Source organism: Scatophagus argus, chromosome 3, assembly GCF_020382885.2.
Source record: "Scatophagus argus isolate fScaArg1 chromosome 3, fScaArg1.pri, whole genome shotgun sequence".
NCBI classification, from domain to species: Eukaryota; Metazoa; Chordata; class Actinopteri; family Scatophagidae; genus Scatophagus; species Scatophagus argus.
This window is the reverse complement of record NC_058495.1, coordinates 24,311,860-24,325,050: the sequence shown is the minus strand read 5'-3', so window position 1 is coordinate 24,325,050 and position 13,191 is coordinate 24,311,860. Positions and strand designations below refer to the sequence as shown.

The 13,191-nt window shown below is 43.0% G+C and overlaps 1 protein-coding gene across 7 annotated transcripts; it reads right to left on the bottom strand.

The window, feature by feature from the left end:
• Window positions 1-567: 567 nt before the first annotated feature.
• Window positions 568-12,441, bottom strand: LOC124056955 (NACHT, LRR and PYD domains-containing protein 12-like). Of its 7 annotated transcripts, none has more exons than XM_046384940.1 (19): window positions 12,280-12,386; window positions 11,697-11,790; window positions 11,263-11,465; window positions 9,199-11,068; window positions 7,453-7,626; window positions 7,144-7,320; window positions 6,577-6,750; window positions 6,319-6,492; window positions 6,004-6,177; window positions 5,656-5,814; window positions 5,414-5,473; window positions 4,635-4,821; window positions 4,437-4,492; window positions 3,668-3,885; window positions 2,890-3,155; window positions 2,450-2,563; window positions 2,229-2,370; window positions 1,160-1,272; window positions 568-1,123 (listed from the first exon to the last, which is right to left on the bottom strand). In XM_046384940.1, the coding sequence occupies exons 2-19, from the start codon at window positions 11,777-11,779 to the stop codon at window positions 866-868; spliced, it is 4,602 nt and encodes a 1,533-aa protein (XP_046240896.1). In that variant the 5' UTR covers window positions 11,780-11,790; window positions 12,280-12,386; the 3' UTR covers window positions 568-865. The 7 variants fall into 7 exon arrangements, 6 of the variants coding, with proteins under 6 accessions (XP_046240896.1, XP_046240895.1, XP_046240899.1 ...); XR_006843036.1 differs by lacking the exon at window positions 568-1,123 and adding an exon at window positions 1,905-2,012 and having other exon boundaries at window positions 1,147-1,272; XM_046384939.1 differs by having other exon boundaries at window positions 568-1,272.
• Window positions 12,442-13,191: the final 750 nt, after the last annotated feature.

Genomic DNA, 13,191 nt, shown 5'->3' with positions numbered 1-13,191 from the left:
ATGAAGTCCATTACTGCTTTTCGTAAAAACTAAAACTAATAAAACAAATTTAAAAAATGTCTTCGCACATTTTTTGCTCAACTGACACCAAACTTTCTACAAAGCGTCTTCAGACAGTCCAGTCCAGAGTGCATCAAAATGACTGAGATTCTCATCTTCAATCTTAATGGGAAATATGTAACGTATATATTATGATGAAGTGCGGTAAATTCCAGAATTCTACCTTAAAAAATTGAATTTTTACAACATTTTGAACCCTGCCCTCATGTAAACTATTGGTCAATCGGAAATCTTTCCACAGACAAAATTTTCAATCAGTCTTTGTGATTTTGTGATAATACATTTCAATACATGAGTTTTTATCTCTGTGTTGTCCAGATAAATTTTCGGTTTTGGGCGAACTGTTCCTTTAAAAACAAACCCTGCTGAGTTTTCCTGTTGGTACGTTGGGTCTGGTCTGACGTGAGAGCAATCAAACAACTAAACAGAGACTTCTTGAAAAATAAATCATACATCAGATCAACCTCAGTATGAATGGACTTATACATAAACGACTCCACATGTAAACAGATTCCAAAATATTTGTTGTTTATAAATGTAAAACATAATAAGGTTGAAGTATGTCGGATGGACATACAAATAGTATAAATGTACAAATAAACTAATTTAAAAGTGTTGGCAGTTTCCATGAAGTAAAATATTTGGACCTCATTACATTCATGTACACAGTGCAATGGGTTTGAGACTCCCCCGATGTAGCTCAACCAAGTGCGTTTGTTTTTTTCCAACAGGAAATTATCTGCAGCCAATCAGATCGCACCTGGTGAATACACCCTAAAACAGCCAGCAGTTTCTTTCTTTTGCTTCAGCTGAAGTTCAGCACTTTGGAAAGGTATGGATCCACCTTACGGACAGCAGCGATCAGGGCCGAGCTGGCCTGACTTCCCTTCCATCGCACCGTGTCAATCACGTCTCGCGCTTTTTCTGGCGTGACCTTTGATTTGACCGACTGCATTTCATTATCACTTATAACGCCCTGCTCAAGGAGTTTATCCACAAGGTTGCTCAGAATGGGGCCAGACACTCGCTGTACAAACTCTGTCCGAGCTAAGAGCAGCCTCTCCTCTGCTGGGACTGGGACCTCTGCCGGTACCGGGACCTCTGCTGGGACTGGGACCTCTGCCGGGACCGGGTCCTCTGCCGGGACCGGGTCCTCTGCCGGGACCGGGTCCTCTGTCGGGGCATCCCTCCGTAGAGATTTTCTTCTTGAATCTGGAAGATAACAGTGGGAGAGACGTCTCACATATTCGCTTTTAAACTCAGATCTCTTTCAAAATTCAATGTGATATCTCCTTCGAGGAAAAAAGAGAGAATTTTCTGTTTTGTGGTTTCATGATGCAGCAGCTGCCTTTAATCTGTTGATACACCATTATACTCTATTTAAGTAGATGGAGAACTAACCCCCCCCCCCCCCCCCCTTGCATAAAGCAGTAACGTCAGCAACGGACTTGCTATGGTGATGGCGTGATGTGCAGATTCAGCAGCCAGTAGCTCCCTCAAACTTGGCTACATTTTTCTTTTTATTTATTATTTTTTCCCTGTAATACTGAAGCATGTATCACCTGTGACAGAAATCAGCAGGAGGCCCATGAGAACCCAGGTAAGTTGACCCAGTTTGGACCAAAGGGCGCCTACTCAGCCTGCTTCTGGCTAATGTCCACTGACATGAAAACAAAGTGGATGTTCGGTGAACACGTTCACAAAGAGCTCCCTCCATCATAACATCCCAAATCAAGCGACTGCACTCGATGGACAGACTGTAAGACTCCGATAAGCCGAGGGGTTGTGGACATTGTGACTGCATCACGATGCTTGGGGCTCACAAGTAGATGGACAATGTTTACCAGAAGGCAAGGTGGTAGCATCAAGGAGTCAAAAAGTAGACATTAGGAAAGACTGGGGACATCAACACCACCTCCTGTCTTCACTTCACAGCCCCGAAAGTTGGGATGCTGTGTGAAACAACAATAAAACAGAATGTGATACTCTGCTAATCCTTCTTGGCATACACTCAATTCAAAACAGCACGACACACAACTGCGCTAAAAAGACTCAGTCGTTCACAAGCAAGGAATGGCTGAGGTTCACCACATGATCACTACGCGGGCTCAGGACCAGTCTGGCAAACCTTTATCGGCGCTGATGCTGCGGGTGAATGACAACATTACCTGTCAGATCAACGTCATGCTCCCAGATCACCTGCAGTCCATGGTCTCTGACCGTTACAGTCACTTCCTCTGTGTTTGTGGGCAGTCGGATCTCAAACGTCGGGTGGTAATTTGGTCCAAAATCCAGGTCGAAATCTGCTTTCTGAAAAATCACAATGTCAGCACCTCCGCTGTGTCGGCATGTTACGGCAGCAACTGAAAATTTTATTGAAAGTGCTCACCCTAGGCTGTATTTTAATGGCCTGAGGACAGTGCAGAGTGTAACTCTGATCTGTGATGAGTTTACATGCGGAAGGAGCCTCGATGTTCTCTGTATGTCGCTGCTGTGCGCTCACCTTAAGAGACAGCAGAACATTGAAACGTTTGAATTAGAAGGTTTATCCAAAGCAGAGTCCGACTGATAAATCAACAGACCGTTTACTTCTCGTTACAGACATATGGTATCAACAAATTTGTAGATAAACTCAGGGATTACACACAAAAGTGCCACCCCATACATAATCATTGCTGCTCTTCTCTAATGCAGCCATCATCATTGTACGAAGTCTTAAATACTCGAGACAAATAGCACTTAAAGCATGAATGTTGTTCTAAGACACACTTGAAAAACTTGCCCTTTAAGAAATCACACACAAACTGGGACCTGCAGCTGTTGCTTTACCTCGTCCAGGTGGATGTTCCTCGGCAGCAAAAACACATTGAGTTTCCGTCTTTGTGTTTTTGGGTTTGGTTGTCCGAGATACAGCAGAACTTGGCCCTTAACTGGTTTCTTCAACAGCCATTTAAAAAAACTTCTCACTATGCCCAAGGCAGAGAAGTGAGAGACTGTTACAACCACGTGAGTTTCTGTGATCTCGAGCGGCTGGAGGATGTTCATTCCATCGTCAGTGATGTGGACGACAGACAGCAGGCCTTCAGGCAGTGAAGCTGTGAAAACACGAGAGCTGTAAATCATTTGTTGTACCGACAACAACCTCATTACAACTTTAGTCCTAATGCTGTTGTATCTGCAGGAAGTCTAATCATTGTAGTATTAAAGTGTTTATTGAACAGGATTCTCAGTGTTGGTGGATGGGAAGCTGGTGAGGGACTGTGGCAGTCGTCCTGGGTGAACTACCAGTCCAAAATGAAAGAAAAATAACTGAAAAGAAAAAGGAAAGGAGTAAAAATAATCCCCAGATGATAACTTCCCAGTGACCTTGTGAACTTTCCTCTTGCATCTTCATTGGACAGTTTGACAGTGATGAGTTGGTGCTGTAAAAACACAATAAAAATGTACACAACATCTGTGCAAAATGGCGTGAGGTGTTCTAAGTTCATGGTCCCAGATGGATGTTGATTGTTCTGACTGTGGCTGTATTGCAATCTGTAGCCACTAAACCTTAGAGCTTAATCACTGGTCAAAACTCTACATTCAGAAAGCACAATAACATGCTCACCATCCATAATTTCACAGTGTGGCAGGTGGAGCTGACAAACGGCATCGTCCTTTGAACACTTTATATGGAACAGCAGCCCCGCTGGCACCTTTTGAGCTGACTGGAGGAGGCGCTCATCCCACTGAACTGTCCTGTACAGCAGCTCCGCCTCCTGAGCCATAACAAACACCAGTTCTGTCGAAGTACACTGGAACACACCTGGACCAGGACACCTGAACCTGTGAGACACAGAAGGGCTGATCACAATGAGCTTTCAGACACGCAGCCTCTTTCATTCAATTTATACGTTGTGTTTCACACGCTCTGATCTTCCTTTCTGCAGAACCTGCTCATGTTAAAATCCATCTGATTCATCCGATTCAGAGCTGAAATCAGGCTTCATGCGTACAGCATCTGCCCAGCAATGACAACACAACGCGAAAACCATTCAGCTTCTGTAGAGGCAAGAAGTAATGTAAAAAACACAAATTAAGCATTGCTTAAAAGTTGGGATCCAAAATGAACTGTTGCACGAGGTATGAGGAGTCTGTGTAGGAAGCATGTGAGTGTTTAAAGTCATTCATTCATCACTGGTCCACAATCACAGCAACTACAAGCCTGTGACAGAGTTGGCAGTATGTGTGGGAGGAGGTTTCTGAAGCTCTTCCACCTTCTGAACAACAAATCCGAATTTAACCGAAAAGGTTGAACTTTCAGCTCAAGTGCCAAAAGGAGGAGAAGTGTGGGTTGAAAAGAGATTAATGGATTGTAGTACTTCATGTTGTGTTACCTGTATGCAGTTTTTCCAGAGTGAGTCAGCCGCTCAGGTGTGAAACTGGTCTTATCCTAAAATCGAGGAAGGCATTATTTTATTTTACATTATTTTAAAATTGTTAAATTAGACTGTCGTCCTTCATTCAGTGAAACAAACCAGCACAAGTGAAGACTAAAAGATAAAAAACATGTACATATGTGTGAATAAACTGACATTTGAATTGAGAACGTCTGCACACGCCTGCTGCTGCTGCTTCAACCTATCGGCGTCACCAGCAACAAGCTGCTCCTCCTCCTCTTCCACATCCTCCTCTCTGCCGGCCTCAGGCACATCGAGGTTTGTATTCGAAGTGGACGGATATGCTGGGTGATTAAAACCATAGTATAGGGACCACTCATCCCTGTGTAGACACAAATACAGCAGTTAGCTGTCATGAAGAAGGGTACAATGTTCAGATTCAGTTAGTGTTAGCTGTGGGGGACTCAGCGTGCAGGCTATCAAACATGGAATGACTTCAGCTGTTGGACACATATCATGTGACTGACCAGGTGTTTCAGGCTGTTTGATGCATTGCCCTGGCCACCTTTCACATCACTGATACTACAGTGAGGGTTGTATGCATCCAGTTTGGAACAGCGTAAACAAACTTGCAGTGGTTCCTATTGTCTCAAAGTTTCCGTGTCACCCAGAGAAACTCTGGATTTAACTGGTATTCGGCAGAACCAACTTAATCAAGTCAGACTCACACAAGTTTGGTACAAAGCCAACTGACAGATGCTTTTCAAAGAACACAACTCTCATATGTAGTAACAACATATTCGCTGACTGATTCCGCCAAATGGGGTGGATTAGGGCAGGTGCTAATTTTAGCACAGCTGATGCTGATGGGAATGTCTTTAGCTCTGTGCATATATCAAATTATTGGACACATGAAAACCTGATGATGGCGCTAAATGAAAAGTCAGAGGATCACCAAAGTTTTTGCAACTCACTCTGGTGACATCACGCAGTCATGGTCAAAAAGACTGTCCGACGTGGTGTAACCCGTCAGTCTGGACCAAAGACAGAAAGACACTGTTATTCCTACAGCCATGACTAGAAACTGTACTTTTATTACATATTTTTGCAGTAGCGTGTGGTTGATTGGGGAGTTAACAAGTCAGTAATTTTACCTGACCTAATGAAGTGCATCACAGTAAGTGTTGTGTACACAACTGAAGAAACACTTTCTTACATTGTGTTTGTGGGTCCTGGTTCATCATTGAAGGCTGCAAATATGTGTTGAATCTGGTCACAACTGGATCCTGGAGACTCTGATCTGTCCTCCCTCTCCAGATCACTAATCTTCTGGGCTAAAGTCAACGTGCGATGCGGACGTTTAGCACTTGACAACCTAGACGTGTAAAGATAAATACATTTCAGACACATTTGACATCAAGGAACTGACCATGTGTAGCCAATAGTAAAGAATTAATTCTCTCAACTGACTATCCTGTGCACCTATTCAGCTCACTGTACCCAGAGATACTTCATCTGTGATTGGCTGCTAACTGCATGGCTCGACTACAAGCCCTCTACGAACCTGAGAGTCTCCAGTCTACAATGTGGACTCCTCAAGAGATCAGACAGCAGCTTCACTTCTGAATCCTGCAGCTTGTTGTCACTTAGGTCAAGCTCTCTCAGACGGGAAGTGCTGCACTCCAGAGCTGAGGCCAGAGAAGCACAGCTGGTCTCTGACAGCCCACACCTTTGAAGCCTGCACTCACAGGATACATATCAGATATACACATCACATATACAGATCAAATGTTTTACATGCCCCTATGTGTGAGAAATACTTTTAACATCCCCTCTTAAAGACTGAGTATCTACTAGAGAGCAGCGACAGTGGACTGACCGCAGAGTCTCCAGTCTACAGTGAGGACTCTTCAGTCCAACACACAGCAGCTTCACTCCCAAATCTTTCAACTTGTTTCTACTCAGGTCCAGCTCTCTCAGGTGGGAGGGGTTGGACTTGAGAGCTGAGGCCAGAGAAGAACACGTTTCATGTGTGATCCCACACGCAGACAACCTGCAGAAAGAGACAGACGTTAATAATGTTTCAATGTCACTACAGGTGAGAAGAGTTCAACACATAAAGAAAAGTTTTCCCCACCTCAGAACCTCCGGTCTGCAGCGTGGAGTCTCCAGAAAAGAACACAGCTCCTTCAATTCTGAATCATACAGCCTATTTTTACTCAAGTCCGGCTCCCTCAGATGATGGGGAAAAAAGTAAGGAGGTGAGCCCAGAGAAATACAGCTGAACTCTGACAAACCGCAGAAACGCAATCTGAATAAAGGACAAATAAATCAGAGAAAAACTCAGCTTCTTTTCAACCTGGCACATAGTCCATAAACATCTGGCAAATGCTTCTTTTAAATGGCAAAAATATGTTTGTCTGACATATTCGCATGACAAAAGTGATACCAAACATGAGGTAAATTGTTCATGTGACATTAAGATGTACAAAATTAATGCAAAGCGTTTCTCACAAGTTCAAAATAGTCAACTGGAGAAAAAATGTGACCGGCAGCAGCGAGCTGTGGTGTAACTATTCTCCATTCATTGTTGGGGACAACTGAGTGGAGGGGGCGTGCATTTTACTTTGAAGGTACAGAAAGTCCAGCAGTTAGGATCATCTGCACCGCGAGAAATTAAATAGAAGATGAGATGAATTTCTACCTCAGAATCTCCAGTCTACAGTTTGGACTCTCCAGAAAATCACACACAATCAGTTTCACTGCTGAATCCCCAAGCTTATTATTACTCAGGTCCAGCTCTCTCAGATGGAAGGGGTTGGACCTGAGACCTGAGGCCAGAAAAGCACAGCCGGTTCCTGTTATTTCACAGTGATCAAGTCTGTAATTACAAGATAGATGTCACACCAGACACGTTTTAGAGAAACTTCGTTAAAACGTGAAAACACAAAAAATGTTAATTGTTTTCATATTAAAGATATGTAATCTAAAGTAAAACACAAAGTGAACTGACCTTAGAGTTTCCAGTCTACAGTGTGGACTCTCCAGACCAGCGGACAGCAGCTTTGCTCCTGAATTTTCCAGATAATTTGAGCTCATGTCGAGCTCTCGCAGGTGGGATGGGTTGGATTTTAAAGCTGAGGCCACAGTCTTACACTGTATGGTTGACAGGTCACAGCGACAAAGTCTATTAAAGCAGAAATCAGTAGAACAGATCTGAGATATCCTAGATACTTAACTGGATAACATTCTTGTACTGGAACTTAAGAATTTTTATTCTGTTAACAAAATCTAATCTAACAAAAGAAACAAAGCCAATACTAGAGATCCTGTGCCAAGAATAACGCTCAGTGTAAAACAAAACTAAAATCAGAATTTAATGATTTGCAAATTATTTTCAAACTAAATTCAACCAAATACAGCAAAAAGACAACATACTTAATGACATCAGCACATTAATCACTGTGTTACATCACTTTTTCTTTTAATTACACTCAGTAAGCATTGGAGCTCTGAGGACATTCATTGTTCAAGTTATGAAAGTTACATTTTTTCCCCATTATGTCTCAGGTCTCCACTGTTGTCAGTGTCAGGGTACTCAGATATTTTTGCTGGAACAGCTAAAGTGCCGTTTTAGTTTTTGGTTTAGTTGGCTACAAACATTTTATGGTCCTCTATACAAACAGCCAAACTCAGGCATGCAGGGAGGCCCAGAGAAGTGTGGGCAGGATCCTGTACAACCACAACGACAAAGGAGATCAAATAAGTGAAGGGAAGCTACACTGAACACTTGAGAAGCTGGTTTTCAAGTAACGACGTCTGTGGTCAAGACAGGAGTACACTACAACAAACAGTCAGGACTGTAGACAATATCACTGGTGCAACCCTGCCAGTGGTTCACGACTCAAACATGTCCAGGATCAGGAAAGGGGCCAGACACTGGGGACACAATCTGTTCTAGTTTCTTCCCTCTGGTATCACAGAGCACAAAACAACCAGACACAAGAACAGTTTCTTCCCACATGCTGTCACTGATGAACAGTTAAATCAGTCAGTCATTCCCACGGCTTCACCTCTTGTAACCAGTGACAATATCTCATCAACAGACACAAACAGAAATCTTAGATCATTTGGCAATTTTCTTTTGTTCAGTATAGTTGTCATACATACTAGCTAACTAGACTAACACTCATTATTCTTGCCACAGTTCACAAGACTGTTGTGAAGTCAAAACATGCCATCTTTTCCTCCGACTGCTCATGTTTGTTGGCACATAATTCCTATTTTTAGTGATGTAAGTGTAAGTAACCAGCAACCTAGTAGAAGCAGCCATATACATAATATTTCCAGCATATACTGGGCATACCAGTACCAGTTGGATACCCATAAAGCCTCCTTGTGGCTGCACTTACTTGTAACCCTGAGGTTACCTTACTAGTCTCCTTTCTAGCACCTTAGAACTTTCCTTTGTTTTCTCATTCTTTCAATCACTACCCAAAGCTCATGATCATAAGTCAGGGCTGAAACATAGACTGACTGGCAAATTAAGAAACCTGCTCATCACCATAATGATCTGGTACAGAAATTACTGCTTATGCTGTACTAACTGTTGTTGATCTCACACTCGCTCATCCTTGGAACCAAAGAAATTTGATCTTCTTCACGCTGGGCAGACCCAAAGTTGTAGTGAACAGTAAATTTCCTTTATGTCAGAATCGTTTACAGTTTGTCAACATGTACAGCTCATTAAAGTACTGACCGAGCCTTCCTGCAGTTCCTCACAGCCGGAATCAGTCTTTGTTTTCCCCTTGAAGATGTTCTGTACTTGCTCAGGTCCAGGTCATCCAGAACCTCGTCTGACAACAGCAACAGATAGGCCAGAGCAGAGCAATGAAGCTCATTAAGTTTAATCTTTGATATGTTTTCTGACTTCAGGAACTTTTGGACCTGCTGATGAATTAAGCTGTCATTCATTTCCATCAGACAGGGGAAGATGTTGATGCTTCTGTCAGGAGAGATTTCATCTATGTTCATTTTCTTGAGGTTTCTGATGATTTTCTTGATGATTTCTGGACTGCTGTCTATATGAATCAGAAGGCTTCTTAAGAGCCTGTTGCTCAAGAGGCCATGAATGAAGCGAACAAACACGTCCAGGTGGCCATTTTCACTCTCTAAGGATTTGTCCATGACTCTTGTGAGAAAGACATCCAGTGATGGGCCAAGTCTGTTGGACCTGTCATGATCATCGCCATTGCCTTCGTCGTCGCCTTCATCGCTGTTATCATCAGTAATGAATGAATCATCATCAACCATGGATGAATCATCATCAACAATGAATGAATCACTGAGGAAAGCCTTCTGTACTTCTGCATTTTGGTAACAGCTGACAGCGTAGACAGCAGCCAGAAACTCCTGAATGCTCTCATGAACAAAGTAATACACTGTTTTCTGGAAGATCAGACGCTTTCTTTTGAAGATCTCTGTACAAACTGCTGAGTCCTTTAGGGCCCCTGTGACATCAAGACCATGTTGTTCCAGGTCTTCTTGGTAGAATATGGAGGTTCCTCCCCCCAGATGTTCAAAAGCCAGCTTCCCCAGCTTCAGAAGAACTTCCCTGTCAGCCCTCATCAGCTGCAGTGGCATCCCCTCATGTGACTCATCAAACTTTAGATCCTTGATCTTTGCCTGAACCAGCAGGAAGTGTACGTACAGGTCAGTCAGGGTCTTGGGCAGCACTATACTCTGGTCTGTAATCAATAGCTGCTCTACCACTGTAGCGGTGATCCAGCACAAGACTGGGATTCGACACATAATGTGCAGGATCCTGGATGTCTTGATGCATGAGATGATTTTGCTGGATATATCTCTATCACTGCATTTCCTCTTGAAATACTCCTCCTTCTGGGCATCAGTGAAGCCTCGCACTTCTGCTACCCTGTCAACACATGAACGAGGGATCTGATTGGCTGCTGCAGGTCTGGCAGTTATCCAGACCAGAGCAGAGGGAAGGAGATTCCCCTTGATGAGGTTTGTCAACAGCATGTTGACTGATGACATCTGTGTGGCGTCAGATACAACCTCACTGTTCTCAAACTCCAGTGAAAGCCTGCTTTCGTCCAGGCCGTCCAAAATGAACAAAAGTTTACAGACAGCGAGCTGCTCTGCTGTGAGCATGTGTAATGCTGGATGGAAAACACGGAGCAGCATGAGAAGACTGTACTGCTCATCTTTGATCAGGTTCAACTCCCTGAAAGAAAGCAGAATCAACAGACTGACATCTTGGTTTTCCAGATCCTTTGCCCATTCCAGAGTGAACCTATGAGCCGAGAAGGTTTTTCCAGCACCACCAACGCCAGTCGTCAGAATGACCCTGACCCTCTGCTGGCCAGGTAAGACTTTAAAGATGTCACGGGACTTGACTGGAGTGCCATGGGTCTCCGTCTTGGCAGCTGTCTCAAGCTGCCAAATCTCATGTTGGGTATTGACCTCTTCGCTCAGTCCCTCTGTGATGTAGAGCTCAGTGTCGATGAAGAGGGATCCACTTCTTGTTACATCAGTTTCCCCCATCACACATTCACATCTCCTCTTCAGACTGTTTTTATGTTCTTCTAAAACCTTCTGCAGGTCCACTGTAAGACAACAGAAAAGGTAAATGTAGTTTCCAGCACCCCAAAAATTATAACAATAAAAAAGAAGGAATGAAGAGACAGAGATTTAATTCAGTAAGACTAAAAATTGTTAAGATATACATTGTGACTGTAGAAACACAGGAAATGCAATTTTCAGACATGAAGACATCGGCAGTGAGATGTCCCAATCTTACTTCCAGGTCTTGTATTGGATCTTTTTCCACACAGGGGACAGGAAGAGTCATGTGGTAAAGCAGACTGGTCTCCGAGTGAAGTGATGCACTGCCTACAGATCCAGTGTCCACAGCTGCTGGCCACTGGATCCTTTAGGACGCCTGAACACACAGCACAGCAGGACGGCTGGTCCACCACAGAAAGGTCACTCCTCTTGTTCACTCTGCGAACACAAAAGAATTTCTTTTGTTAAACCTTTCAGGAAAAATTGCAGCAAATTATTTCAACAAAACTGGTGATCACAGGCTGCGTGCTCGTCTCCACCTGATGACTACATGACTCTAATCCACCATGAGAACCACTGCTGGGGTGATTGTGATGACAGCTTCTACACGAAGAGCCGTTCAGATATTATCTTCACATGCATCAGTGTGACAGAGTAAATATCTCTTACCTTGTCCCTGATGGTCCAGGTTCGTCACTCAAGTCTGGAGGAGGTAGGATCGCGAGGTCTTCGTCTTCCTCCGAACTGCTCATCTTAAGTCAGTCTGAGGGACACGCAAACACAAACACACACACACACAAGGACCATAGCCATAATGTTAGTAAGAACACAAGAAACCTGATTTATATCAAACTATTATTTGGTAACAAAGACAGCCGTGTCTCCAAATCTCAGGTTCACTTTGTGTCCAGGATCAGGTTCATTGTTAGATTTATAAATTATAATATTTTGTATCACCCGACCTCACTAGTTAAAACTCTTGACATTTCTTTCAGCTGCTGACACCTACCATCAAACAGAAAACTACACAGAACGGCCCAAAAGGCAAATAAATAAATCAGTAAACAAATACGTAGCCATTGTTGGCGGAAGAAGAAAAAAACAAAACATTGCCGGGCCTGTAAACACAACTTATTCTATTTAGCGTTGACGCGCGCCTTTTTTTCCTCTTTTCAGTCCGTCCATTTTTCACAGTCACAGCAGCTCAGATTAACGTCCCGTGTGTCGTAGAAACAACTCGACAGCCTCTTACCGAATAAACCTCTAAATCTTTTCTTCTCGATCAGACAGGAAAGCGAAACGGAGCGAGGGCGTACTCAGGGCTAGCAAACACAGATGTCAGGGAAGTTAACTTACCTGCGGATCAGATCCAGACACATCCGAGGTCTACGCATGCGCACCAGTGAATAAAACACACATTCTTCCAGTCTCCAAATGTTAACGGACTGAACCGATCAAGTTGTGATATTGAAACGAGGCGTTTCGCGGAGGTTGGGACGAAAATAGTTTTTTAAACCGCGTCGCTGCTGTCGGTGTTTGGTTCTCAGTGTGATACTTCGGTCTCCTTTAGTGTTTTTCTTATAGATAGATGGATAGATAGATACTTTATTGATCCCGAGGGAAATTCAAGAATGGAATTCTTAATGGCGAATTAAAGGAAAACAGCAATAGCAAGAAAAAAAGAGGGAAATTTGCAAAAACAAATCGACATTCGCTTTGAATGCGTAGGGGACACCGGGACAGTTGTAACAGGGGATGGTTGTAATATGTCATTTTCCTCTCATCAGAAATAAGCGATGACACTCACACTGCACATGCGCAGTTGTTCCATTCTTCCTATGTCACTGAAAGCCTATTGTACTTTATATTAATTTGAATCTTACATCTGCACATAAGGAATTCTCATCTAGACAAACCTGTAATTGTCATCTGATCAAAGCTTATAAATAAATAACACTAATATTATTGTAACGTACATTTTTGATAATCCCTTTAATATATTGGAATATATTGTATTTGTAACATGTTGCAACCATCCCCAAACAACGTTGTAACTGTCCCCAGGACTGGGGTCAGTTGCAAACAGAAATTGAGAAGAATGTACTTTCTGTAATCATCTTTAAATGGTTTTGACTATTAACAGACAGAGGTAAATTTATTGTAT

Bases quoted from the DNA above. Each gene is read 5' to 3' on its own strand.
- LOC124056955 (XM_046384939.1), bottom strand. From the start codon at position 11,779: ATGAGCAGTTCGGAGGAAGACGAAGACCTCGCGATCCTACCTCCTCCA. The intron at 11,069-11,262 runs GTAAGATTGGGA...GTTGTCTTACAG, and splicing joins ATCCAATACAAGACCTGGAA to TGGACCTGCAGAAGGTTTTA. The intron at 5,815-6,003 runs GTTCGTAGAGGG...TTACACGTCTAG, and splicing joins TGTAGACTGGAGACTCTCAG to GTTGTCAAGTGCTAAACGTC.